The sequence below is a fragment of the Chionomys nivalis genome, chromosome 7 (assembly GCF_950005125.1).
Source record: "Chionomys nivalis chromosome 7, mChiNiv1.1, whole genome shotgun sequence".
NCBI lineage: Eukaryota > Metazoa > Chordata > Mammalia > Rodentia > Cricetidae > Chionomys > Chionomys nivalis.
Genome location: NC_080092.1, coordinates 73,984,833 through 74,012,059, shown reverse-complemented (window position 1 = coordinate 74,012,059; position 27,227 = coordinate 73,984,833). Strand labels below are relative to the sequence as shown.

The following is a 27,227-nucleotide window of genomic DNA, read 5'->3' as shown; positions in this document are numbered from 1 at the left end:
CCCCGATTGGCCCACTTCCCCACGTACCCTCCTCTCTCCCCTCCAGCGTGGGACCCTCTGCTGGCTCCGTACTCCAAGGACCGTACCAAAACCAGCAGGCGAAGAGGTAATGCGGGCTCGCGGCAAGGCGCGGGGCCCAGAGTCAGCAGGAAAAGGAGTTTCTGTCAGCCGCTTTCATTTCTACCCTGGTCTTCTTGAGTCCCTTCCAATATGTTGCCTCTGAGAAGTTGTGTTGGGAAAATTTTCCACTCCAGTCACGCCGCTTCCCCCTACACCCGGAAGATTGGCCTTCCCAGAGGAACTCCCACACGGGGAGGGGCTGCCGGGCTGAGTGCGAGTGACGTAGCGCGTGAGTGGCGGTCACGTGGCTCGAGGCGGCGCAGGCTCCTTCCGGCTCCCTGGGGCTGGGCCGCGGCGGTGAGCCAGACGCTCTGGCACATGCGCAGTGGTGCTCCACGTGAACGTCTGCGTTTCTCCTCAGCCCTGGGGATGCCGCCCGAACGCGGGAGCCGGACGAAAGCAGAGCGGAGAGTCGGCACGATGCCGGGGAGGCAAGCCGGACCCGGGAGCGGCGGCACGCCCCGAAAGGCCGCCCGTTCATCCCAACGGGCACCGCAGGCCGGGCAGCGGGCGGCCCCTAGAGCGGTCACTGCGGCGGCGGCGGCGGAGGAGGAGAGCCGGCTTCGGCAGCGGAACCGCCTGGTGCTCGAGGACGACAAGCCGGCCGCCGAGCGGTGTCTAGAGCAGCTGGTCTTCGGCGACGTCGAGGACGACGAGGACGCGCTGTTGCGGCGGCTGCGGAGCTCGCGGGTGAGGGAGGCCCGCTCGGTGAGCGGGCACACGCTCCGGGCCGGGCGCGCGGCGGGAGGCGAGGCCCCGGGGGCGGAGCCTGGGGGACCTGCGGCGGCGGGCGCCCGGGTGGGAGGGACCGGCGACCGCGGTCGCCGAGGGGCACCGTGGCGCCTCCGGCGTTGGGCCGCGGGCTGGCGAGGGCGGAGACGCCGCCTTTCTCCGCCCCAAGGGGCCGCGGCGCTCCGCAGCCAGCAGGCGCTCAAAGCGCTGGCTTGGTCTGCGAGAAGACCGCCTGCACGCCGGAGTCGGGAGCCTCGCGTTCTCATACCGTCTGCTGGAACCGCACGGGTGGCCGGTGGGTCACCTGTCGCGATTCCGTTTCGTGGATGGAGCCAATACGTGGGCAGAAGGCGTAAAGCTGCGTTTTAATAATTTCCTCGTGTGATGCACACCGCCCAGCTTTTGGGAATGATCGGTGTATTCGTCTCTAATTTTTTTTTTTTGGATGCTTACTCTTCGTAGCAATTACAAATCCTTCGTGATTGATAAATTTTGCGCTGTCATCACTAATGTTCTATACCTGGCCCGTCGTCTAAGGTATTCTAGGCACTGGAGGGAGATACAACAATGGAGAACTCCAACCAAAATCCCTGCTGTCTTATAGCTTATGTTAGTAGTGGTAGAAAAACAAGATGAAGGAGCCCACTAGTAAAGTTGAAGTATGTTGGTGGAGAGGAAAACTAAGACATTTGGGAAAGGGAATTAAATTTATGTAGAGGCGTTTTTTAGATAGGGTGGCAAAATGCCTCAGTGTCAGCATTTGTTGAATTAATCTGAGCTTTTGTGCGGGTGCTTCAATGGGAGAGTGTAGCAGGCTCCTTTGGGAGGATGGAGAATAGTTACCTCCTGAGTTGTGCGACAGGCTTGTATCAGAAAGGAGTCCTTGTGGATTTTAGTGCATGTGGATACTGTGGTTGACTCCTTGGACGCTGGAATGAGCTCAGCTCATTTCCAGGGGATTTTATTTTGTGGGGGTGGGGGCTAGGTTAGGATTGAGTGTGGTATAAAGTTCTGAGGAGGTTGAGACCGAGCACACAGAACAAGAGATCCTCCTTAGGATGGGAGAGATGGATTCCAGATGGCCCTGGGTTCTGCCACAGTTGTTTATTCTTTCCCTGTCCACTTACTTACCTTTTTCCCTGGTCTATTGTGGCTTTTTTCTTCCAGTGTGCTTGTCTCTCGGTGGCTGTACCATCCTGTCTCTCTTGCCCCCCCTGGTGGTTCCGATCTCCCTTCCTGCCTTCTCCTTCAGTGTGTGCTATGGCCCTATTCCATCGCATTATTTCATCAGCAGACCAGGAGAGCAGACATTCTACAAGCCGTCTTAAGTCTAAGGTGTGGGTGTCTGCCACCACCCCGTAGGAAAGTCGCAGTGACTTGAAGATGGTGTGTCTCCATAGGGTCAACGGCAAGGAAGCGCGGGTGACTCTGAAGTGGAAGATGAAGCAAAAGATAATCTTCCGACTCAGAAGAAGCCAGTTTGGGTGGATGAAGATGATGAGGATGAGGAAATGTAAGTTACCCATTTCTTTCAGAACCTCTCTGGGCACTTTAAGAGTTAACTTGTAGATTTTTACAAAGCACTGTCTTGAAAAGTATGATTATATGAAGAACGAAAGAACATTTGGAAGCACAGGAAAAGGGTGGTTGGTAATTCTGCATCTGAGAGAAAGGTGCTGTTAGATTGATAGTTTTCTGTTCTCTGTGTGCCGGATAGTCAGTGGAGTTAGAGCTTAGCTTGCCTTCGGGATGGGATGGGATGGGATGGTTCCGGACTACCATGGACAAGTTTGGAATCTACTCCTCATTTGTAAAATGAGTGTCAGAATAGTGACTGAAGCAGAAGGCCATTTGGATTAAATTATGCATATAGAATTTTTAGCTTGGTGCCTGAAACTCAGTGAAGACTTCACGTAAAGCTAGCACGCTGATATGAGCGCATACTGCCTACTCAGATTAGTAGTTTCACTTTTTACTATCTCAAGTGCTATTTGAAGCATGGCACCTCACCTTTGAAAAAGACCTTTATAGACAGCTTTAAGTGGCTGTGTTGTCCTTTGTATGAATCAAATAAAAATTTATTGACCAAATAAATTTTCTATTTTTCATTGTAAGAATGCTGGCATAAAATTCTTCATGAAAAAACTTTTGTGTTTCTAATTAATTTCTTAAAGATTTTTTGAGGGTAGGACTCTTTGAGCAGAGACTACATGTATTTTAAGGTTATCGGTAAATACTGCCAGATTGCATAAAGGATCATCTTCCTCATGTAAAGTGTGGATTTCAGGGCTTTTTTGTTTGTTTTATTTTAATCACTGAGTGTTGTTTTGCACTTTCTAAGTTTGATGGTAGGAAAATAACCCTACTGAAATTGTGTTGAGGGAAATTGATATAGTTACATGTATTATATATGTTCTTTATTTTTGTTTTTTAGAGATCTTAGTGTCTCAGATTTCTTACATACTAAGAATTTCAAACTTTTATTTGCTAGAGGTTGAACCCAGGGTCTGTGCATGCTGAGCATATACTTTGCTGTTGAGCTTTATTCCTTCCTCTTGAGCCTCCAAGTCATACTTACAGTGTGTTTTCTTTCATCTTTCTTATGCACAGAGATTTTCAATTTTCAGATAGTTCAGTCTTTGAGTCTTTTCAAATTTTATTTTTGTTTTTTAACAGTAAAAGGTCCTTTATTAGAAAGACTGTTGTTTGCCTATAAAGTACAGGCAGTATTTGATGGTTTGCACTTTGGAGAGTGATCTGAAGTGTATCTAGATAATTCAGGATAAGTTTACTTAAGTATTAGCTCTGCAGAGCATATGAGAGACTTCGGAGGAGGAATGGACAACCCACCAAATGGAGGTGTTTGAAACACTTTAACGTCACTGTTTAGTAAATGTTTCTTCAGAATACTAAAGGCAGCATCATTTTATTATGGTTCTTTGCAAATCATTAACGATATGCTTGTTCTGTGTTTCGTAGAGTTGACATGGTGAACAATCGGTTTCGGAAAGATATTATGAAAAATGCCAGCGAAAGTAAGCTCTCAAAAGATAAGCTTCAAAAGAGACTTAAAGAGGAGTAAGTATCCCTTTTCCTGTGATTTATCAAGAGGTGTATTATCAGACATTTGTTTCACTTTAGAACAGCTTTTCGGATAGTCACATCTGTACCATTAAAAAGTAGTCATTACTTGCTTGGTGACTTTGTGTAAGTATTTATGGCAGGGAATACAACAAAGATAATTTGAAGTGGGAAAAACCCCAATATCTTGAAATTCTACCACTTAAATATAGTAAGTATTACTGGATCATTCATTTGTATGTAAGTCAACTCTATCAAAACCCTTTTCCCCAAGACAGAGCTCTCATTATGTAACCTCATCTAACCTCAAGACGAGCTTCTCCTGCCCTTGCCTACTGTACTGGAGTTACTGGTAAGCACTACTATGCTTGCCTTTCTCTGGAATATGAAAAATTACAAAAACATAAGTATCCATTATCATTGAGTTCAATTAAAAAAACCAACAAAAGGACCTTTTACCCTATTTAGCTTTATTTGAGTATTTGTATTTTCAGGATCTGTCTGAGAGTTAGATATGGATAATTCTACACTTAACACCTGGATTCCTCAGTGTGATCAGTCACCATAGATTAAGATTTTCCTGCATGTTTAGTGTCATGTCAAAGAAACTAGTAGCTGGCCAGAATGCTAAGTTCTCTTGACTAGTAATCTAAACAACCATACTTATCCTTTTTTTTTTTTAACATGATACTGGTTTCACTACTTTTTTTATTTAAAAAAATAATTCTTTTTTTTTTATTTTTTTAAGATTTATTTATTATGCCTACAGTGTTCCGTCTGCACGTATGCCTGCAGGCCAGAAGAGGGCACCAGATCTCATTACAGATGGTTGTGAGCCACCATGTGGTTGCTGGGAATTGAACTCAGGACCTTTGGAAAAGCGGCAGTACTCTTGACCACTATCTCTCCAGCCCTAAAAAGTAATTCTTACTGTGTGTGAGAGGTCAGCAGATAGGATTTTGAGTCAGTTCTCTCCTTCCTCCATATGGGTTCCAGGGATTGCATTTATGTCATTAGGCTTGGTGTTGAGTACTATTACTTCTGATAGCCAGCCCAAATGATTGCCCACTCCAGGCCCTTACAGCCCAGACTGGTCTCAGACTCACTATATAGCTGAAGATGATCTTGAACGTTGATCCTTCTGCCTCTGTTTTCCAAGTGATGGGATGGCAGGTGTGTGGCACTACACCTGTTTTTGTGTGGTACTGGAGAATTGAGCTCAGGGCCCTGTGCATATTAGAATTTTAATTAAATTTGAAATATGGTGCTTTTTTATTCATTTTAAATTTTGTCTTTGTGTGACAGGGTCTTTCTGTGTGATCCTGGCTATCTTGGAGCTTGCTGTGTAGACTAGGCTGGCCTCTCAGCCTCCCAAGTACTGGGATTAATGTGTGCCACCATGCCTGGCCTACTTAGCATTTTATTTATTCATTTATGTATGTATTTATTTATTTGTATTGCTATTATTGAGTTATATATTTTTATCTGCTACCCTCCTATCCTCTCCCCTCCCCTTCTACCCTCACTCATGATCCCCATGCTCCCAGTTTACTCAGGAGATCTTGTCTTTTTCTATTTCCCATGTAGATTAGATCCATGTATGTCTCTTTTAGGGTCCTCATTGTTGTCTGGGTTCTCTGGGATCTACTTAGTGTTTTATAGAAGTCATGGGGATTGAAACTTGAGGGCTTGCTAGGTAAGTGCTATACTGCTGTATTCCTGCTCTCCTTCCCCTTTTATTTTGATACAGGATCTTCCTGCATTGACCAAGACGGCCCCTTGAATTCTTTCTGTTGTGCTGGCAGGCTTCAAACTTAATATCCTTTTCCCTTAGCCTCCCATGCATTTATGATTACAGGCCTGTATCATTGGGCCTGAATGAGACTGATGAAATTTTGTATATTCTAGTTATTTTCAGACATATTCTTTTTAGACATGTTCTTCATGTATCTCTATATTCTGGCATTGGTTTATAACCAAAAATAAACTACATAGTTCCAAAAATTTAGGATGAACGATATGAGCAAACAGGATAGTCATATACTTGGATGTAAAGTTAACAAATATACATTGAGGTACACCGTATCCAGTGCTGGTTTTTGGTGGACAGAGGTTTCTGAGTTTCCAAACTGAGAGCTTGGGACCATTCTGTGTGAATAAGAATACCAATTTTGGAACAGATTCTGTATGTACTCTAAAGGGTGCCAAGATCTATATAGAGTCTGAACACTGAGCAGAGTTATCACAACATTTTTGTTTTTTCTCTCAGATTCCAGCATGCCATGGGAGGAGTACCTGATTGGGCAGAGCCTGGGCACAAGCGGAGAAAATCTTCAGATGGTGAGTGTTGATGTCTGTAAGCTAGTACGTCTCTTTCTTTGCTTTGTTTTTATTGGCATTTCCCCAGACTTTTTAAAATGTAGTGTTTTAAATAAACTTCCCTTGTTTTTGTTGACTTTCCAGTCTGAGGGAAGACTGTTTTTGATAAGCATAGTCTTATTTAATCGGATTGAGTGTCCCTAGTCTGATACTTGGAATGTTTTAGAATCTGAAACTTCTGGAGCACTGGCTTTTTGAAGCCAGGAATGAGAAATTCTACACTATGAAACTGTTTCATGCTCCCATTTATCAGAAGTGTCATTAAAATCATCTTCAGGCAACATATAAAAGGTATAAAACAAATAAGGTTCATGTTTAGCATTGGGTCATTCCTGAGTCACCTTATCACATACGTGCAGGTACTCTGAGTCTGTTCCAGAGCGTCTCTGATCTAAGCCTTTCAGACCAGGGTAGTCAGCCTTGGTGTCTTACCTCCTGTGAGGAAGATAGAGGGTGAATGGATTGTTTCTGTCTTTACAGGACTGTATTTTATGACATAGGATTAAGGAAAATGAGTAATACTTGGTTCAGAGCCCCTTCTGAAGACACCTGTAACTATTCTAGCTGTTCAACAGAAATGGGATGCCTGTCAGTGGAGCAGATGTCAGATCAAGTTCAGATGATAACATAAAAAACTGCAAGTTTTAAGATTAGCTTGTGTTATTAAATATTTTCTACTTTAGACCTTCTGAGTTTAGATATTGTAAGTACAGGTGGCTTCGTCAAGATATGATTTGTGTGCATGGTTATTAAATTTAGAATTAACATTTAAAACCAGTTATGTAGCCTCACACTTATTTAGAAAGCTCTTAATTTCTTTTTATCTGGAAATGAAACAAGATACTCATGCATGCTTCAGACAGGATTTTGTCGGTAACTCTGAGTGAGCTGTATAGTTGCAAGCTGGCCTTGAGCTTACAGAGATATTGCCTCCACCTCTGGAGTACTGGGATTTAAAGACTCAGGCTATTTGTATTTTTCCTGTATTATAGTCTGGATGTTTTTGGATCTGTCAGTTAATGTTGGGACACTGTTAAAAACATTCGTTCAGAGGCTAAATTTTAATTACTGTGTTTTTTAGTTCTAGAGTTTTGTTTTATTGGGGACAGAGTCTCATGTAGCTTATGCTGGCCCTGAACTCAGATGGCTGGTGGCAGCCAGTTCTCTCTCTTCACCAGTGGGGCCTGCGTGTCAAACTGGTTGTTAGGCTTGATGGCAAGTGCCTTTATCCACTTGACCATTCTGTTACTCTTCATTGAGATGCTTATACACAGTTGACTGGCATTGATCTTTCCTTTTCATGTGTAATGTTAAGCTATATGTCTGTTTACCCTGTTGCTAATTTTGCTATAATTGTGAGTCACCCTTTTTAAGTAAAACGCTGGCTTTATTTAAACTTGATCTCCTTTCATCTTACTAACCATCTGTGTGTGAGTTTTCTTCTCAATCAAGCTTTAATTTTAACTATATATAAAGTGCTGTGTCATCTTTTTTCTTTTATTGTGTTTCGAATTTACCATTTTCAGCTTAAAAAGAAGTTGAAGTTGTGAAGCTAGGGTGGGAGTTAGATTTGGAAATAGAGAAGTTTGGGTTAGGAAATGGCCTTCTGCTTGATTCTAAAGATTAGCCTTGTGGGTTTATTTATTTAACTTAGATGAAAGTGAAAGTGAAGAGGATGAAGATGATTTGTTGCAAAGGACTGGGAATTTCATATCCACATCCACTTCTCTTCCAAGAGGAATTTTGAAGGTGAGAGTTGTTGAGATTGGACCTATCCAGTTACTGACTTGTGAAATCCATCCTGCTTCCTAAGTTGTGCACGTATAGATGCTGCTTGTATGTGGGGCTAGTGTTTGATTGTCATTTTGCTTTAATAAATATTTGCTAGATTTTTCTTTTGCAGAAATGATGGAGCACTCCTTAAGTATGTCCTACTTAAGTTCTTCTAGGGATCCTGTTTGGTTTCTTTTCATTTCCATTGCCAGTAATCTCTTGTTGATGTCATCTCAATCAGCCTGCTTCAGTGGTAACATGACTGTGCTCTCCACATCCACTGTACCTCACCCTGTGAACTATTCTTGACATAGTAATACTAGAGGGAGCTTTTATTTACTTACCTGTATATGTTGAGGTATGTACGTGGAGAGTAGGTACCTAAGGAGTCCCACCAGAAGAGGGCATTCTATCATTGGAGCTGGAGTTATAGGTGGCTATGAGCTGTTTGATATGGGTGCTGGATCTTAGATTTGAACTTGAATCGTCTGCAGGAGTACTGTGTATTCTTAACCACTGAGCCATTTCCCCAGCCCCTAGAGGGAGCTTTTAAAAACAGATTCTGGTCATATCACTTTTACTTGCTTTTTAAACTCTCTTGTGTTTCTTACCATAGGCTCCAGTGTCCTTTGTGTTTTTTCTTATACCCACAGCATTAGCTTCCATCTCAGACCTCCTTTATCTTGTTATTCAGGCCCACCCAGGCCGTTGTGTTTCTTAAACATACAGGATTCTTTGTTGCCTTTAAACCCTGTACCTTCCTTTCTTTTGTCTGTGCCTTCCTTAGGCACTGCTAGTGGCCAACTGTGTTCTTTCTTTCTTTTTTTTTTTTTTTTTTTTTTTGATTTTCGAGACAGGTTTCTCTGTAGCTTTGGAGCCTGTCCTGGAACTAGATCTTGTAGACCAGGCTAGCCAACTGTGTTCTTGTTTCTTCCCAAATTGTACTTTGGAAAGACACCTCCATTGCTTTGTTACTTGCACCATGTCTGATTCATTAATTGTAGTAACCAAGTGCTTCCCCAGCACAGTGCTTCAGCTAAGTATCTGTCAAATACAGCAGACCTGTTTAATACAAATTTTCTTTTCTATAAAATTGTGTGTTTCTGAAGATGGGGCAATGATAAGTAGTAGTATGGTAAGTTACAGTTAGACAAGATGGATGCTTGTCTTCCCCTCCCTACTGTTCTGCTTCTTGAAGTTGAAGCACTTCTACTGTAAAGACACTTCTTGTGTCTCTGACCTCCACACTTGTACTGAGGTACACATGCCTGTGTTCACACATGATTTACATACACAATAACAATAATAAATAAAAATGAGAAATGGATGAAGCTGCATAAAAAAATAACAAAGTTTAATTTCGGTGATTCTGAACACAGGCAATGCTTACTTTGTTCCTAATTGAAATTTTAATGTGTGTGTGTGTGTGTGTGTGTGTGTGTGTGTGTATGTGTGTATGTATACACCTACAAAAATAAAAGCAACAGCTAGAATAGTTCAAGTGATGTAGTAGATCACCATCATTTTAAACTAGCCACCTGTGTTGTAAGGGGAAGATAGTAGTCATTATGGACTGTAGACTGTCTAGACAGTAACATAGAGCCTGTTGCACTTATATCAAAACAGGCATTTTAAGTAAAATTTCTCTTTTAAGTGCCAGTCTCTAAACCAAAATTGATACATCTTTGGGACACTACTACATACTAGTACTCAAAAAATGCCTAGTAGTAAGTTTAGACTGCACTTGTAGAAAGGTGTATCAGACTATTGAGTGCTGTGACAGAATATCTGACAGAAAATCTTATAAAGAAGAAAGATTTACTTTGATTCAGTTTCAGACTTATTTTTTCCTTGTCTCCCCCCCCCCCCCAAATAGTGTTGCCCTGTGTAGCCCTGGCTATTCTAAAGTTACCTCTCTAAACCAGGCTGGCCTCAAACTCAGTGATCCACTTGCTTCTGCTGGGATCAAAGGTGTGCATCACCATGTTTGACTCTCAGGACTTGAGTCCATGATCTGCTGACATGTTTGTCATGTTCAAGGCATAGAGGAGTTAAGTTGGTTCCCTCCCAGTGCCCAGGAAGCAGAAGAGAGGAGGCCCAGGAGGTCAGGGATAGCATATTCTCAGGAGCATTCCCCCAGTGACCTTCTCTGAAGTTAGGCCTCTCCTCCAAAGTTTCCAGTCCTTTCAAAATTACCCCACTAACTGCTTTGGATTTAGTCTTCAATGCATGAGCCTGTGGAGGACATTTCATGTTCAGACTTAACAAAAGGATCTAAGTGACTTAATCTTTCACTTCAGAGACGGTGCACATGAATTCTTGTGTAGTAAAGCTGACTCGCTAACAGGTACCAGACCCATGGTCCTGAGCACTCTTTGGTTCTGCATTATAAACAATGTTTTTTTCCTTCTTTCTATAAAATTGGGTCTCAACCTTCCTAATGCTGTGACCCCTTAATTCAGTTACTTGTGTTGTGGTGATCCCCACCTTAAAACTATTTTCTTGATACTTCATAACTGTAATTTTGCTACTGTTATGAATTGTAATGTAAATACCCGATATGCAGGATATTTGGTATGCAACCCCATCAAAGAGTGGTTTGCCCCAAAAGGGTCATGACTCACAAGTTGAGAACCTTTATTAAAAACGATGCTAACCCAGTTGACTTGATAAAATTCCAACTTTGTATTTCCACAGATGAAGAACTGCCGTCCTGCCAATGCTGAACGGCCTACCACTGCTCGGATCTCATCAGTGCAGTTCCATCCTGGCGCACAGGTGGTGATGGTCTCTGGGGTAGATAATGCTATCTCACTATTTCAGGTATGAATTTCCAAATTAAGTTTTGTAGTGGAAAGTGTTCAGTACCAGAATACAGGGTCTGTGGAAATAAAGAAAACATTTTATTTTCTTATAGGTAGATGGCAAAACAAACCCGAAAATCCAGAGCATCTATTTGGAAAAGTTTCCAATCTTTAAGGCTTGTTTCAGTGCTAATGGAGAAGAGCTTTTAGCTACAAGTGTGCACAGCAAGGTTCTTTATGTCTATGATATGCTAGCTGGAAAGCTAGTTCCTGTACATCAAGTGAGAGGTAAGATTTCTATTGAACACAGCATTGATCATCGTTATTTTACCCCTTCTTTCAGCCTGAATTTACCGGTATTTATAACTACTACTTTTAATCCCAGATGTGTGCACGCACAGGGTCTCTCCCTGATTGCCCTCAGATTCACAGATTCATCTGCCCTCTGCCTCCTAAGTCCTGGGATTAAGGCATGTACCAACACACCCAGCATGCCATCACACTGTTCACAGTATTTTTAAAAGTAAGAGTTTTTTCAATTAATAGTATTTTATAATTGTCTTGTGTTGAGGAAATAAACTTGAATGAAGCTAGTGAACTGACTCTTTAAGCATTTAGAATAGGTTCATAATTTATAAGTATACATTTCTTCTAGACCACAGATGCTATTGCTTGGCTTTATTTGTCCTTGTTAATTGGTTTTTCTTTCTTTCTTTCTTATTTATATTTTTTGTCTGTTGGAGGCCAAACCTAGGGTTTTTTGCTTATAGGCTAGGATTTTATTGTTGGGCTAAGCCCTAGACCCTGATACTTTATTTAAACATTTTTTTAAGATTGTTTTTGTTTTATACATATGTGAGTTTTGCCTGCCTATATGTCTTACACTTTTTACATACCTGGTTCCCGCAGAGGTCAGAAGATGTTGGATTCCCTGGGACTGGAGTGATATAGATGGTTGTGCTCCTCCACTAGGTGCTGGGAATTGAACTTGGATCTTGTGCAAGAACAAGTGCTCTTAACTGCTGAACGACCTCTCTAGCCCCTCCTGTTTATTTAAAATTAAATCCACCCTTTCTTCCCTTCTTTCTTTATGTGTATTGACATTTTCTTCTCTGCACACCACATATATAGCCTGGTAGCTGCAGACGCTAGAATAGGGTGTCTGATTCCCTGAAACTGGAGTTACAGATGGTTATGAGCTGCCATATGGGTGCTGGGAACTGAAGCTGGGTCCTTTGGAAGATCAGCCAGTGAGTGCCCTTAGCTGGTGAGTCATCATCTCTTCACTCCATCCCGACCCCAATACTTGGTTTTAATGTTAGTAGATGAGGTGGTAGGAGGAACATTAGCTGGGGATATAGAAGACCTGGCGTCTACTTCCTTGGATAAGTTGTTTCACTTCTCTGATAGATAGGCCATCAGATACTTTAATTCTAATGTTTATTTTAAATGGTGATTTATACTTGATACAAAACACTTTGAGAAGTACTTATGTAAAGCATTTTAAAGAACAAACTAGGCAAAACCAAAGTTGATTGTTTTCATCAGGTGATTTATTTACCTACCCTCTTACTCATTTTTTTCTCTGTATTGTCCTGCTCATGCTAGGTGACACTTTTATGATTTCTTTGGGAAACCAAAGCCATTGTAATGATGTTGGCTGGGTTAACATACATCTTGGGCCAAAGTGTTGGCATAGTATATAGGTCAGTGGCAGTCTTGCTATTGTTCTTTTTGTGTGCCTGTATTCCTGTTAATGGGTGGCAGTGACTACGTGCAAACTAGAGATATTTATGTTTATGTTCAGTGTTTCTAGTCAGTTCTGTCTTGTTTCCTGACACCTTTACTTTTCCTTTCCAAGTTGGTTCTTTGTGAAGTCCCAGCAGGAAGGAGTCTTTTTAAGTTGTGGTTTGGATTTTGTAGAACTGAATCTGTTTCTGCCTCAGGTGCATTTCCTAGTCAGTGGATGCTCTTTGTTGAAAAACCTAAACCAACTTACATTGAAACAGAAAACTATTTTGAAAGTTTCTAGTACCCACAACTCAAAACCATCTGTAAGCCCAGTTCCAGCTCCCTTTCCTGGCCTGTAAGGCCACTCCACACACATGGTGCACAGACATACATGTAGGTAAAACTCTTATACACATTAAAAATAAAAACGAAAGAAAAACAAAGCAGACCCTATGAGATTGCTTAGCAGGTAAAGGTGCACCTTGCTGCCCCAGTCTGATTGCCTGAGTTCTGTCTTTATGACTATGACTCAGAATAGAAGGAAAAAGCAAAAGGAGACAGCTGTACCATACTTGAGAAATTGATTGGCTGTGCTGAGGATTTAACCCATCACTTTGATTCTGCCAGGCAGGCACTTTACCACTGAGTTATATCCCCAGCCCTTTGAAAATACTAATTCACCAGCCTGGTCTACAGAGCTAGTTCCAGGACAGGCTCCAAAGCCACAGAGAAACCCTGTCTTGAAAAACCAAAAAAAAAAAAAAAAAAAAAAAAAAAAAAAAGGAAATACTAATTCAATAAACTCAAATTTAGGATATTTCATTAAGGTGGGAAATTTCTTATTAGGATATCTAAGCTTTTGTATGTAGACGCTTGTCATAAATGCTTATTTGGAAAATGAAAACAATTAATTCAGATTTTATTTTCCATTAACCTCTCAGGGCTTATAACATAATCAGTTAGAAGTGGTCCAAAGGAGCCTCAACCAGCACTTTCTTGTGTGTAAAAGCTTTTTACTACAATAAAAAATTTAAAAAATCTTTTTGTTCTAATCAGTAGTTGTACTTTAGCTGCTTGAATCAATTTTTTTTTTTTTTTTTGTCTAGGCATTATGTTTACATGGTATAGCTAGAAGTCCAGCATATAGCTTGGTGTGGTGAACCGTGCCTATAATTTCTACACTTGAGGGTCATATCAGAGTCATTCTTGGCTACTTACTGATATAAAGGCTATCCTGGACTTGAACACCCCCCCCCAATCTACAAATGCATGATAGTGGGAAGTCTGTTCTGCTCCTTCCTCCTGGTCATCTCCTCCCTGCTTTAGTCAGCCATTTATACCATTTTTATGTGTCCTTTCTGTTAGATCACTATATAATGAAAACCTAGGCTCTTAGCATTCTGGTAAGATCAATATGAAAGGATATGTCCTTTTTTAAATGGGTTAGGAGACTCTCAATTACACCATGAGGAACTAATCAATTGTTAAAGACACTTGAAAGTAAGGAACTTGTGCTTTTAAAGTACAAAATTAAAGATTATTTTCCCATTCATCATAGGTGGCAAACAGATAGTTTGACCATTTCTAATGGCAGTGGGTTTCCTTTCCATTAATGAGCTGTGTAGCAAACTGCAGTAGTCCTTTTAGGGTATTACTGCTTACATTTACAATGAGTTAGTTTGTTAACTATTTAGAGACCTGAACTGTTGAATGCTAACTAACCAAGATAAAGTTTGCCAACCATTTTGAAAAGAATGTTTGGGTTCTTTTTGATGTTATATGCAATCAGATTTATTTGGGTAGACTTCTTAAAAGTCATTTAATCTATTTTTTCATCTCCTTTCTTAGGTATGAAAGAGAAAATAGTGAAGCGATTTGAAGTCTCTCCAGATGGATCCTTCCTGCTCATAAGTGGCATTGCTGGGTTTTCTCATTTGCTGTCAATGAAGGTGAAACATTTAGTTGCTTCTTATTCTTCCATTAGGTATTAAGGTTAGGTTTAAGGATAGTCTTGAACTCAGCATGTTCTTTTCGTTTTGCTATTTTTTTGTTTGAGACAAGGTTTTGCTATGTAGCGCTGGCTGGCCTCCAACTCCACTTATCTGTGCCTCCAGAGTAATAGGATCAAAGGCTTGCACTAGGATATATTGGGAGTTTTGGGAAGTTGGGGGAAAACTTTTGACAATGAGAAAAGTAGAGTCAGGGATGGAGCGATGGCTCAGGGTTAAGAGCATTGGCTGCTCTTCCAGAGGTCCTGGGTTCTGTTCTCAGAACGCACATGTTGGTTTGCAACCATCTGTAACTCTAATTCCAGAGGATTTGTTGTCCTCTTCTGACTTCTGTGGGCAACAGGCACAAATGTGCACAGACATCTATGCAGACAAAAGAACTATACACATAAGATTAAAATTAATAAACAAAAGTTAGAATCAAATACTTCCTGGAAGATAGATAACAGTCTTCTAACATCTAGTAAATAATTACTCTTAGACCAAAGAATTGATTGGTAGCATGAAGATTAATGGAAGAATTGCAGCATCCACATTCTCTTCTGATAGTAAGAAGATATATACTTCTTCTGGTAAGTTTGGATATATTTATGTTTCAGATTTTATTTTAAAAAATACCAAAACCTGCTTTGTTTTTTCCTTACTGTTTTATTAAGAAAATCAGATATATAGATATATTTAATACTTATTTTCTGACATTTGCCAGGCCAGTTGCGAACTAATAACAGCGAAGAGTTAACAGTCTGATATGCAGTGTTAACATGTTTGCTCCAATTGCCCTTACTCCAGTGTGGGACAGTTTTCAAGGAGATAGTTAAGAGTTTCACAGAATTCTCTTTGGGAGCATAAGATTATATGAAGAAGGGCAAACTTTGGAATATTATCTACAGAAAAGGAAGGATGAGAGGGAGTGAGGAGCCATCTTTGAGGTGAATGAGATGATATTATAGGTACAGTAGGATGAGAAGATGCTGTAGGAACAAGAAAAAGGATTGGTCAGTTTTGGAAATTAGATGGCCATTTGCATCTTGGAAATATTTGTGGTCTCTTTTATCTTACCTTAATATGTGCTCATTGGTTTCCTTAATATCCATAATTTGTGAATGACTTGAAACAAACTGCATATTTTGTTTCAAAAAAAAAAAAAAGTGGTGTGGATCGGCTCATTTACTCTCCACTATCGTCATTAAAAGTTGGCTTATCTACATTGTCTGGCCTAAATACTAGGTACCTTAATGCTTGTTGGTACTTTTTTTCCTTTTCATGTATTTGCTCCAGTAATTTATTTTAGTGAAATATAGCACCTTTTACTTAAAGTTCAACTCAAATATGTGATTTTTTTTCTTTTTACTTTAAACCTAAGGGTACACTTTTTTTTTTGAATGACTGATGAACTTTTGTATATATTTGAAATGCTTTTAGTTTTCTGTAAATAGTGTTCCTTGTGCTATTAACGAGTGGCTAAAAGTGCTAAGTCTGCTTGCTTTTTTAAGGAAGATTAGCTGAATCCTTCTTTTACTTTCAGAGAATGGAGAAGTTTATGTGTGGGATGTGAATTCGAGGAAGTGCATTAACAGATTCCTTGATGAAGGCAGTTTATATGGATTAAGCATTGCTGCGTCAAAGAATGGGCAGTATGTGGCTTGTGGGTAAGTGAAGAGAATCTCATTGTGCTTGTGAGAAAATGTTCAGCAGTTAAATACTCTAGATGGTTCATGGCTTTACTGACATCTTAGAAATATGAAATCAGTAAACCCACCCGAGCGTTTTGTTTTTTGTTTGTTTTTTTGTTTGTTTGTTTGTTTTGTTTTTCAAGACAGGGTTTCTCTGTGGCTTTGGAGCCTGTCCTGGAACTAGCTCTTGTAGACCAGGCTGGTCTCGAACTCACAGAGATCCAACTGCCTCTGCCTCCCGAGTGCTGGGATTAAAGGCGTGCGCCACCATCTCCCGGCCACCTGAGCGTTTTGATTTGTAAAGTTGTTTTGATGCATCATTAATTATTAATAATGATAGTTTGTCAGCTTTTTAGCAAAGAAGAAAGTAGACTACCTTAAATCATTGTATATTTTCCTGAGTTTAGAATACTCATTAGACCATGGTCAGATTTCTATCTTAGTGTATTTAGCTTCTTGCCATTGATGAGGAGATAACAATAATTCAACTTTAGACTTAAATCTCTTAAGTCCTGTAGCTAGGTGTATAGTCAAAAGCATATTACTTGGAAATATCATTTGTTAGTATGGTAGGTGTCTTAGCCACCATTCTTTTGCTGTGAAGAGACCGTGACTATAGCAACTCATAAAAAGAAAACATAAAATTGGGGCTTGCTTATAGTTTCAGAAATTTAGTCCATTATCATGGTGGCATGCAGGCAAACATGGTGCTGGAGTAATAGCTGAGAGTTCTACATCTGAATCCACAGGCAGCAGCAGGAAGGTAGACAAATCGGACCAGGCTTGGGCTTTTGAAGTCAAAAGGGCCACCCCCAGTGACCCATTTCCTCCAAGAAGGGCACAAGTACAAGGCAACACCTTCTAATCCTTTTCAAGTAGTGTACTTAGTCCTTGATGACTAAGCATTCAAATATATGTACCTGTGTGTGGGGTCTTTCTTAGACTGTCTCAGTAGGCACTTAATATTTCACAATCATGTTACTGGGCTATTAGTAGAAAAATGGCTTATATTTGGGAAACGATGATGTTTATCTCCCTACCTGATCTTAAATATGTAGGTGGAAGGAGGAGGAATTGCACAGTTAGTGGTTGTTCTAATCTAAGATCTTGTTTGCATCTGTAATTTTGTTAGTTCAAGATGTCTGTTTGACCTTAGACCAAATACAATTAAGCTGTAAGGAAATTACAGTTAGGTATTCCTTGAAGTAGATAGTTAAGGGGCCTAGCTGTCCAGAAATGTGTTATACTTCAGCATTGACATTGGAAACTGCTTATAAATGTCCCCAGCAAGTTTGGGGCTGGAAAGACAGTAGAACTGAGCTGGAGACACTGGAGCAACTGTGTTCCTTAGGTGGTAGGGTACTGACAGGCAGCTCTTAGTCTGATTGCCTGATGGAGGCTGCCTTTCCTTTGTTGCCTGTCAGCACTTGCCATACCTGTAGAGAGATGCATTTCAGCACCAGATAAGCTTTAACCAAAGTAATACACATTTAGAAACAGCTCCTGATTAGCAGATCATTAAGACAGTGTCTGATACAAGTAATTTTAAGTAGAACGGCTCTTCCTCTGTGTCAGGCAAGGTTAAGTGTACAAAAATGACCTTGTTTCAAATTGGTGAAGTCAGAGCAGTTAGGATTTTTGTGGTCCTTGTCTCTCTCTATTTCACTTTTTATTAGTCCCCTTTGAAGGGTCTGAGGAAAAAAAAACTAATACTAGAAATTTAAACTCATTTTATTGCTGTTCGATGTAATTGAATTCTCATGTTGTTGACCAGAGATCTTTTCTATATTATAGTTAAATCTGTTAAGAAAAAATTTAACCCTTGTTAGAATTCCTGATATCACCTGATAGGTGGTGTTGTAGACTCAGGGTAGGGCATGGAGAAGCTAGAATCATGACTGCCTGTTACCTTCTCTGGTCTCTGCTGTGGCATTTGATTCCTTTGATCTCAGAACTCCTATTAGTATCTGTCAACTCAATTTAGTTCTTGTTTTCATAAAGAGCATGCTTTCTGTTTACAACTTTGCTGTGATAGAATAGCTAAGGATACTGTAAAGAGAGACCTTTTACTTTCCATTGTCATCTGAATAACTTTGGAAACCGGTGTGATATGGCATATACCTGTAATCTCAGCATTTGTGAGGTGGAAACAAAGCAGATCTAAAGGATTTTTGTGGTTTTGGTTTTGGTTTTTCGAGATAGGATTTCTCTGTGTAACCCTGGCTGTCCTGGAACTCACTCTGTAGACCAGGTTGCCTCGAACTCACAGAGATCTACCTACCTCTGCCTTCCAAGTGCTGGGATTAAAGGGTGATTTGAGATAAGTTCTCAGGTATCCTAGGTTAGTCTCATACTTGCTAGTTGAGGTTGACCTTCAATTCTTGATCCTCTTGCCTCCACCACCTGAGTGCTGGTATTGCAGGTGTACATCACCAAGTTTCATTTGCTTCTGCTCTCTACTCAGTTTTCTATCAGGTGATTTGTTGACTTTAGTCATGATTAGCTTATAATGAATACAAAGGTTGTTTGGAGGGGGTAGTTGGTATCTATAGGAGTAAGATATGTGAGATACTAGAGATAAATTGGAATCAGCCTTGGAGATAGCAGAGAAAGGTGACTGAAAGAACTGGGAATGAGAGGACTTGGTAGAGTTAAGTCTTTGGTATTTGTGTTTATTTGTTTGAGGGTCTGTATGATGTATGTAGCTAGGGTGGGTCTGGTTGTATCTTAGCTTTTTTAAAGAGACAGGTTCTTACTGTCTGATGCAGGCTGGCTTCAAGCTTGAGAGCCTCCTGTCTCTTGTTCTTGAGATTTGGGATAGATGTATGCTCCCACAGTTGACTTTTTGGGCTCTCTTTGTTTGCTCAGGCTGGTCTCAGGCTCATGTTATCTTCCTATCCTGGGTAGCTGAGACTGCAGCCATGCACTATTTGTGATCGGTTTCTCTGGCTCGCTCTCTTTCTGAAACAGCTTCTAAATAATCATTCAGAGGCTTAATATTAATTACAGAATGTTTGGCCTATAGTTCAGGCTTATTAACTAGCTCCTACATTCAAATTAACCCATTTATATTAGTTTGAGTATTGCCATGTGGCTGTGGCTTTTACCAGAATGTTGGCATCTTGTTTCTTGGGCAGTTCTCTTGAGTCTACCCTTTTCCCTGTATTCAGTTTGGCTTTCCCACCTAGCTATGTTCTGCCTTGCTATAGGCCAAAGCAGCTTTTTATTATCAACCAGCGAGAGTAACATATATTCACAGTGTACAGAAGGGTTATCCTGTAGCATTTCCTGGTCAAGTCCTGACTGGGGATTTTTTTTTTAATTTTTTTTTTTTGCCTTGTTTATCTCAGGCTGCAGCAGCCTTGAAGATGTTCTAGAAATAGAACCCAGGAAACTGCAACAGAGGCACTTTGAAACGTTGGGTCATTATGCCCTTTTTAAAATTCTTGTCACACACTTCTAGCATCTGATTTATCTTGATACTGGTTCTATGGTGGGAGCCATGTGAGTTCTTTGGGGAACAAGACCCAAGAATAGCATGAATGACTCTCCTTGTGGCAAGGCCCTGGAGACTCTGACCCACTTGGCAAAAACTTGTGGACAGTTTGTTGCATCATTCTGGGTATGATCCCAAGAGCATATGTGCTACCTGCTCTCCTTGATTTCACACTGCTGGCCTGACTGGGTCACAGTAGGTTATGAAGTTTAATATTGCATATTTGCATAACTTTTTGGAAAGAATGATTTTAACCACTAGAGTCTTTGAGAAATATTTATAAATATATATGAGGAGTTAATAGGAACAGTCTAGGAACAGGGACTAAAGCAGAATCATAGAAATCCACATTTCCCTCATTTCTAATAACTGTACCAATACTATAAGAGGTTAAGCTAGATGAACGTAAGGACAAGGGATGAACAGTGCCAACTACTAAGAGTAAGTTTCCAAGTTATGTTGACTAAAGGATAAATGGAAAAACTTGGTATATCCCCAGAGGAGATAGAGTAGTGCAGAATGTAGAATTGGTTGATCCAGTTTGGTGAGTTGATTGTGAGGACCCAGACCCTACCAGATGTAAATATAAATCACAAGAGACAGAACGGTCTGACCCTTCATAATGCTGTAACCACATATGCTGCCAGCTGGGCACACTGTTCTACCTGTAGGAGCGCCTAATTAGGAAACTTCCTTTGTTGCTTACAAGACTGCTTATGCTTCTAAAAGTAGAGATACAGATAAAAAAGGTAATGGCTACCGATGGGAAAGTTGGGGGACAGAAAGGGGAAGAAGTAAGGAACAATCTTGTAATTATTGTAATCATTTTTAGAAATTTAGGAAGTAAAAACTGTGCAAACCTTTGAAACTGTTTAAATAAAAACAGCCTAGGGTATTCAGGGGCAACTTGTTTCAACAGACGGGTGGTCATGGTGTCTTCTTGCCACCAACTTCACACATTCGTCTTAAGTCGTTGAACCCATCTAGAGAAAGACTTCCAGCAGTACTAGTTGATATTTTGTTGTATCCAGGTTATAATAAATACTTGGTTTTGGCATGACATTATCTGTTGTATTCTGGACATTTTAACGTTTTGTCTGTAACACATGCCTTTGTTTTAGTTTTGTTTCTTTGTTTAATTTTCTTGAGACAGAATCTCATGTATCCCAGTCTGGCTTTAGACTTCTATTGCCAGCTGAGATAACTAACTGTGCAGTCTGGTTCCCTCTGCTTCTACCTCTCAAGTGCTGGGATGATAGGCATGGAACACCACACCTACTTCAGTTTTGTGATTGCTTGTTGTTAGTGCCAGAAGCCACTAGGACCAGTTTAAGTTACGGTGGATTATTTGTACCATATTTAATTTGTTTTGCCTTTTGGGCATGGAGGAGAAGAAAGATGGAGTCTTATAATAGCTCTGGTGTCTTAGTCAGGGTTCTTTTGCTGTGAAGAGATACCATGATCACAGCAGCTCTTAGAAAGGAAAACATTTCTTTGGGGTTAGTTTACAGTTTCATTGGCTTAGTCCATTATTATCATGGTGGGACATAGCAGAGAGCAGGTAGGTATGGTACTGGAGAAGGAGTTGAGAGTTCTACATCTTGACTGCAGGTAGCAGAAGCAACTGTAAGTCAAACTGAGCTTAGCTTGAACAAAGGAGACCTCAAAGCCCACTCCCACAGTGAAACACTTCTTCCAACAAGGTCACACCTACTCCAATAAGGCTACAGCTCCTAATAGTGCCACTTGCTGTGGGCCAAGCCTTCAAACATATGAATCTATGGGGGCCATTCCTATTCAGACCACCACACTTGGCTAGCTTTGACTCCTGTGTCAGCTTCTTGAGTGTTGAGATTATAAATGTGTACCCCCACTTCCATCTTTATGCATCTTATTCTCAATGCATATAGCCTTAGAACATCTGATCATTGAGACAGCATTTATTTTATGTTTTATTTTGTTTTGTGTTTCAACAGTTGCTCACATTGTATTTTACGCTGGCTTAAATTTACTAAGTAGCAGCCGGATGGTGTATGCCTTTAATCCCAGCAGTCAGGAGGCAGAGGCAGGTGGATATTTCTGAGTTTGAGTCTGGTCTACAAATGCGAGGTCTAGTACAGCCAGAGTTGTTACACAGAGAAAACCTGTCTTGAAATCTATCCCCCCCCCCAAAAAAAATAAGTAGCACAGGGTGGCCTTGAGTTCATGATAGCTTTTCTATCTGAGCCTTTTGATTGCTAGAATCATAGGCATGAACTGCCATGCTGATTTAAAGTACTCATCTATCAATGATTCTGTTAGTGATAGACTGATGGTAGGCCCTTAAAATTTGCCTTTTTAAGAGAAGTGTAAATAATTCTTTGTTGGTAACATTAATGTAAACTCTGAGTAGATAACCTTAAACTTTGGCTATGAGCTAATGAATATTCCCGGGAAAGCCAAATTAAGGTGACTGGTTTTACTAAAGCTTTTGTTCTCTAGTTTTGTAGTTCCCACAAATACATTCGAAGAATAAAGAAAGAAGAGCTAGAAATGGCAGAAGGGAATGGTGGTGTTTATTGTAAAAAGAAAAGCAGCAGCTATCAGTGGGCAATGTCAGTTTTCATTCGTATATTAGAATGTTAGGCAATGTCCAGACCTGCTGGTGCTGGCTTTTAATCCCAGATAGAAACTCGGGTCACTGAAACTGGAGAGAGTCCAGACTTCAATGCTAGTCTGGCAACATAGTAAGACACTATCCTAGGGGGTTAAAATCAAAAGGGCTGGAGAAACACTTGGTTAGCATGTATGTGAGGCCTTAGATTCAGTCCCCAGTACTACAAAACAGCAAAAACAGGCAGTAAGAACGGTGGGAGAGTGGTTGTCTTAGTTCTTAGTTTGTCTTGCATCTCAAGCACTCAGGTAGTACCTGCATGGAGTAGACTTTTGATTTATCTTCAGAAAGTAAAATGGAGATTCTGTGTTTTCTTAACATTTGTAGCTAGACCTACTCAAAGCTACCCGAGTTAAGAGCTCAGCCAGACTGAAGCTGCACTGATAGAATATCTTTTGTCTTTCCTTGAACTCTCCAGTCTTTGGGTTTCTTGCAGTTTGTTTCCACAAATACCAGTTTTTGTTCATCTAGGTTGAGAAGACTTTGTTTTAAATCTGTTTTATTTCTTTTTCTTTTTGCAGTTCTAAAAGTGGAGTGGTAAACATATATAGTCAAGATTCTTGCCTCCAACAAACAAACCCGAAGCCAATAAAAGCTATAATGAACCTGGTCACTGGTGTCACTTCCTTGACCTTCAATCCCACTACAGAAATCTTGGCAGTGGCTTCAAGAAAAATGAAAGAAGCTATCAGATTGGTAATAACTCCTTTTACCCCCTCCCATTTATCTTGATAATTTAAAATTTCATGTTGAAACAGTGAATGATGACAGGAGAGTGGTATTGGAATATTTTAAAGAGTGATTTCTGGGCTGGAGGTGGGGCTTAGTTGGTAGAGTACTTGCCCAGAATACATGAGGCCCTGAGTTCAATCCCCAGCACCAAAACTAGGTAGTTCCTAGTTTTTGTAATTTAAGGATTTTTATAATCTCTTGCAGATTCATCTTCCTTCCTGTACAGTTTTTTCTAACTTTCCGGTTTTTAAAAAGAGTGCTATTTCTCGCGTTCAAACCATGGATTTTTCTCCCAGAGGTGGATACTTTGCCTTGGGGAATGAGCGAGGCAAGGCCCTGTTGTATAGGTAGGTATTATCTATGTTTAAAAGTCAGGTACATAATAAACTGCTTTTGAAAAATGAAGCTATAAATAAGGGTGTGAGCCATAAAGATAGCAGTTATGTTATCTACCCAGGTTTCTTTTTTCACCCAACTTGTCTTTAAAATAGTCACAAGCAAAATTTATTTGCATCATTGCTAAAAGGTACAGGTTGGCAGGTGGGTCTTCTGGGAGAGTGCTCTGACACACAGTCCTTTTCCTTGTGTTGGTTGTGTCTGCACAGAACCCAATGTTAGTGTGTGCATGCTCCAGGGAATGCTGCAGGCTGAAGGAAAATAGGAATGAAAATTGGTTTTTAAGATAGTAATGAAATGAGTATATAGTAGACTGTGGGTTAACTGCTACTGCTTTCTAAGGAAAATGAGATCTATAAATATATACATATATATACACATATACATATACTAGGGTAATTTTGTCAGTCTCATTTCAGATTAGTTTAGGATCAACTATAGACTTTACTAAAAAGAGTAGCTCTTTGAGAGCTATTTGGGTTTTTTTTAGAACTGAACAGTTCTTCACATTGTGCTCTAGAATGAAACTGTGCTAGTGACTTGGATTGACATTTTCATTTAGTGTGATTGATGAGGTATCTTGTCAGTCCTCTGGAGCCATCGTAGCAGTTATGTATGTAGGGATCTAAGCACATCTGCACATTGAGTATGACTGGAATTCTCCCCCATCCCTTCACCTGAGTGCTGCCCCATGATCAGATTGAACTGTTCTGTGGTGATTAAAAAGTTATCTTTTCTTTTTCAGGTTGCACCATTACTCAGATTTCTAAAGATTTTTTTTTTGAAGTAAGAAAATTCTCTTTTAAAATAAATACCGCTTCCCTTTTCTGCTTCCTTGTCGTGTGCACGTGTTTTCTTTGTCTCTCTCTCCTTCTTTTCCTCTCTCTCTCTAGCGCCTCTCTCTCTCTCTTTTTCCCCTTTAATAAATGCTTTTATGGCTACAAAAAATAAAATAAATACCATGGGTTTTAGGGTTGTACCACTGATGTCATTTGGTAGAGGTACCATACTGACTTAGCTCTGTTTCTTTGCCCCTAGGTCAGCTCTATATCCTCAGTTTAGGGGAGTCGGGTGCAAATAGATCAGGAGCTGGTCAAATGACCTGAACCTTCGTTGGAATTTACTAATCCCAATCACAGTGGTCTGCCTCCTCTTCTGAGGTCATGTGCATTCAGTAATTGTCATCAAAACTGTAGTTACTAGCATTTAACATACAAAATAGAATAAGCCTCTCAGAGGAGAATGAACAGAGTTACAGTTTGTGTGAGCTTTAAAATTCTTTGACATGGACTATTATTAAGTGGCTTGGCCTATTGCATAAAGAGATTTTTGCTGGCCAGTATTTAAAAAAGTATGTTTGGGGTGGTCCTGATACTGAGATTTGCGATTTTGTCTTTTGCCATAGTTGACTGTGTGGCTTTCTTAGAATTATGAGTACTGAAGAAGCTACAGATAAGATTTAATTAGAGAAAAAGATAGAATTTTGAGCAGTGTAACCAGAAAAAGAATGCATTGTAACTATCTTGCCACTCAAAAATGTAACGATAGTACACATTGCTTTTGATGAGCAGTTAAAAATCATCTGCGTAGCCGGGCAGTGGTGGCGCACGCCTTTAATCCCAGCACTCGGGAGGCAGAGGCAGGCAGATCTCTGTGAGTTCGAGGCCAGCCTGGTCTACAAGAGCTAGTTCCAGGACAGGAACCAAAAAGCTACAGAGTAACCCTGTCTCGGAAAAAAAAAAAAAATCATCTGTGTAATTTTTTCTATTTTTCAGATCCAGTTGAACCCATCTCAGTACATCTTCCCAGAAATTTCCCGGTGTATGAGATAATATATGGATAATAACTTGTGGAATTCATGCTTAAAATTAGCAGCAATACCTTAATAAATAAATGTATGATAACTTTTGTTTGAAAATAAGCGTGCATGATTCTTTCCAGTCTCTTTATGTGCACACACATACAACTTAAGATGCATTTCCTTTAAAACTGAATGAAGATGGATGCTAAAAAATGATCCCACGCTAGCTCAGACTTGAGTATAATAAAGGATTATTTATTTAGGGGCAGACTCACAGATCACAGTTCTCTGCATGAATGAGAAACAGAAACTGAATCCAGCAACTGGGAAAGAGAACAAGTGCGTGCTTTATAGTATAAGTGGCCACACCCAAGTGGACTGGTATCTTAAGGGCTACTGGCTGAAGGGGTTCCTACAGCAACTAAATGTGAGAAATTGGGAACATCTGTCTGTAATAAAAAATGATATAGGCAGATAGATTTATATCCCCTCTCTCTCCAGTGCACAGATCTGTCCTGGTTTCAAAAAAAGGCTTTTAAAACTACCTCTTCACCCATTTTTTGTTTGTTTTGAGACAAGGTCTCTCTGTCATGCTGACTGTCCTGTAACTTTCTATGTGGGCCAGGCTGGCCTTGAACTCACAGATATCCTCTTGGCCACCTGAAAGCTGAGATTAAAGGTATATGCCCCCACACCTGGCTCCAGCACCAATTCTTTACTCAAATTTTATGCAACCCTGTGTATATAGATATATAGTCACTATACGGGTATTTGCTCATAGTAAATCATAAATTTATTTTAAAACAATCACTTGGTATACATACAGTTTTACCACTTAACTAAGGATAAAAGCAAGTTTGTATACTAAAGAGATGAATATGTGTGATTATTTTTACATAAAGAATTATTTCTTGAACTGGGCACATAACTTTAATCCCAGGACTTGGGGATAGGTAGTGGGTGACTGGGGGTGCAGAGACACTCAGATCTCTGAGTTTGAGGCCAATCTAGTCTACAAAGAGAGTTCCAGAACAGCCAGGCTGTTAAACCCAGTCTCAACTCCCTCCCCCAAATTACTCTTAGCTGAGTATTTGATACTGCAGTACACAGTGCATTTCAGTATTCTTCAGGATTGATAATTTTTGTAATTACTGCTGAGAATATTGTTCTATATAAATACATTATAGAAAATCTTAGAAGTATATGTAGGATTCTTGGGAGTTACTGGAAATTCTGTCCTAGTCCCAAGCCAAACCATCTATTATTAAAACAATTTTTTTTACTAGAAATTTGCACACATTTTGATCAAGTTTACCTCTCTTCAACTTACCCAGATTTATCCCTCTTACCTAACTTAGTGTCTTTTTTCTCTTTAAAAGCAAAACCCATCAAGTCCAGTTGTGCTGCCTGTGTAGTCTTGGATGTGTCCCTTCACTGTAGTGTATGTGACTTTTAATAACATGAACTCTTCCTCTCCCAGTAGCTTTCAATTGCAAATAGCACCTCTAGGAGTAGGGTTATTGCCCACCTCTTCTCCATGTTGGGATTTGGTCTGGTTGCATGCTGTCATAACTACTGTGAGTTTGTAACTCATGCTGCCCTGCTGCTTCCAGAAAACACGGTTTCTTTGTAGTTTTCACTGCCTCTACACTTTCTGCCCTCATTTCAATAGTCCTCAAGCCCTGGAAGGAAGGTGTTGGAATGCGGTCAGAGGAATGATGCAAACAGTGCCTTGGGGAACTGAGAGAGTTTTGGGGGAGGACTGCTTGTTGGTTTTCTGCCTGGCTAGCTTAGACCCGAAGTAATCACACAGAAACTTCTTGGCCCATTAGCTCTACCTTCTTACT

General features: G+C 40.3%; 2 protein-coding genes across 3 annotated transcripts in view; one reads left to right on the top strand and one right to left on the bottom strand.

The window, feature by feature from the left end:
- The window catches only part of Mbtd1 (mbt domain containing 1), a 68,316-nt gene extending 67,865 nt beyond the window's left edge, over positions 1-451 (bottom strand). Inside the window, exon 1 of one of the 2 annotated variants that reach the window (XM_057773675.1) lies at positions 28-451. The gene's annotated coding sequence lies outside the window, so the exon portion shown is untranslated. The remainder of the gene's footprint in view (positions 1-27) is intronic. The other variant, XM_057773679.1, reaches the window with a different exon arrangement.
- On the top strand, positions 386-25,469 carry Utp18 (UTP18 small subunit processome component). Its single transcript, XM_057773680.1, has 14 exons — positions 386-810; positions 2,253-2,365; positions 3,832-3,930; positions 6,203-6,273; positions 7,967-8,061; positions 10,783-10,908; positions 11,003-11,177; positions 14,469-14,569; positions 15,111-15,201; positions 16,155-16,278; positions 22,973-23,147; positions 23,388-23,530; positions 24,325-24,365; positions 25,355-25,469. The coding sequence occupies exons 1-13, from the start codon at positions 439-441 to the stop codon at positions 24,347-24,349; spliced, it is 1,710 nt and encodes a 569-aa protein (XP_057629663.1). The 5' UTR covers positions 386-438; the 3' UTR covers positions 24,350-24,365; positions 25,355-25,469.
- Positions 25,470-27,227: the final 1,758 nt, after the last annotated feature.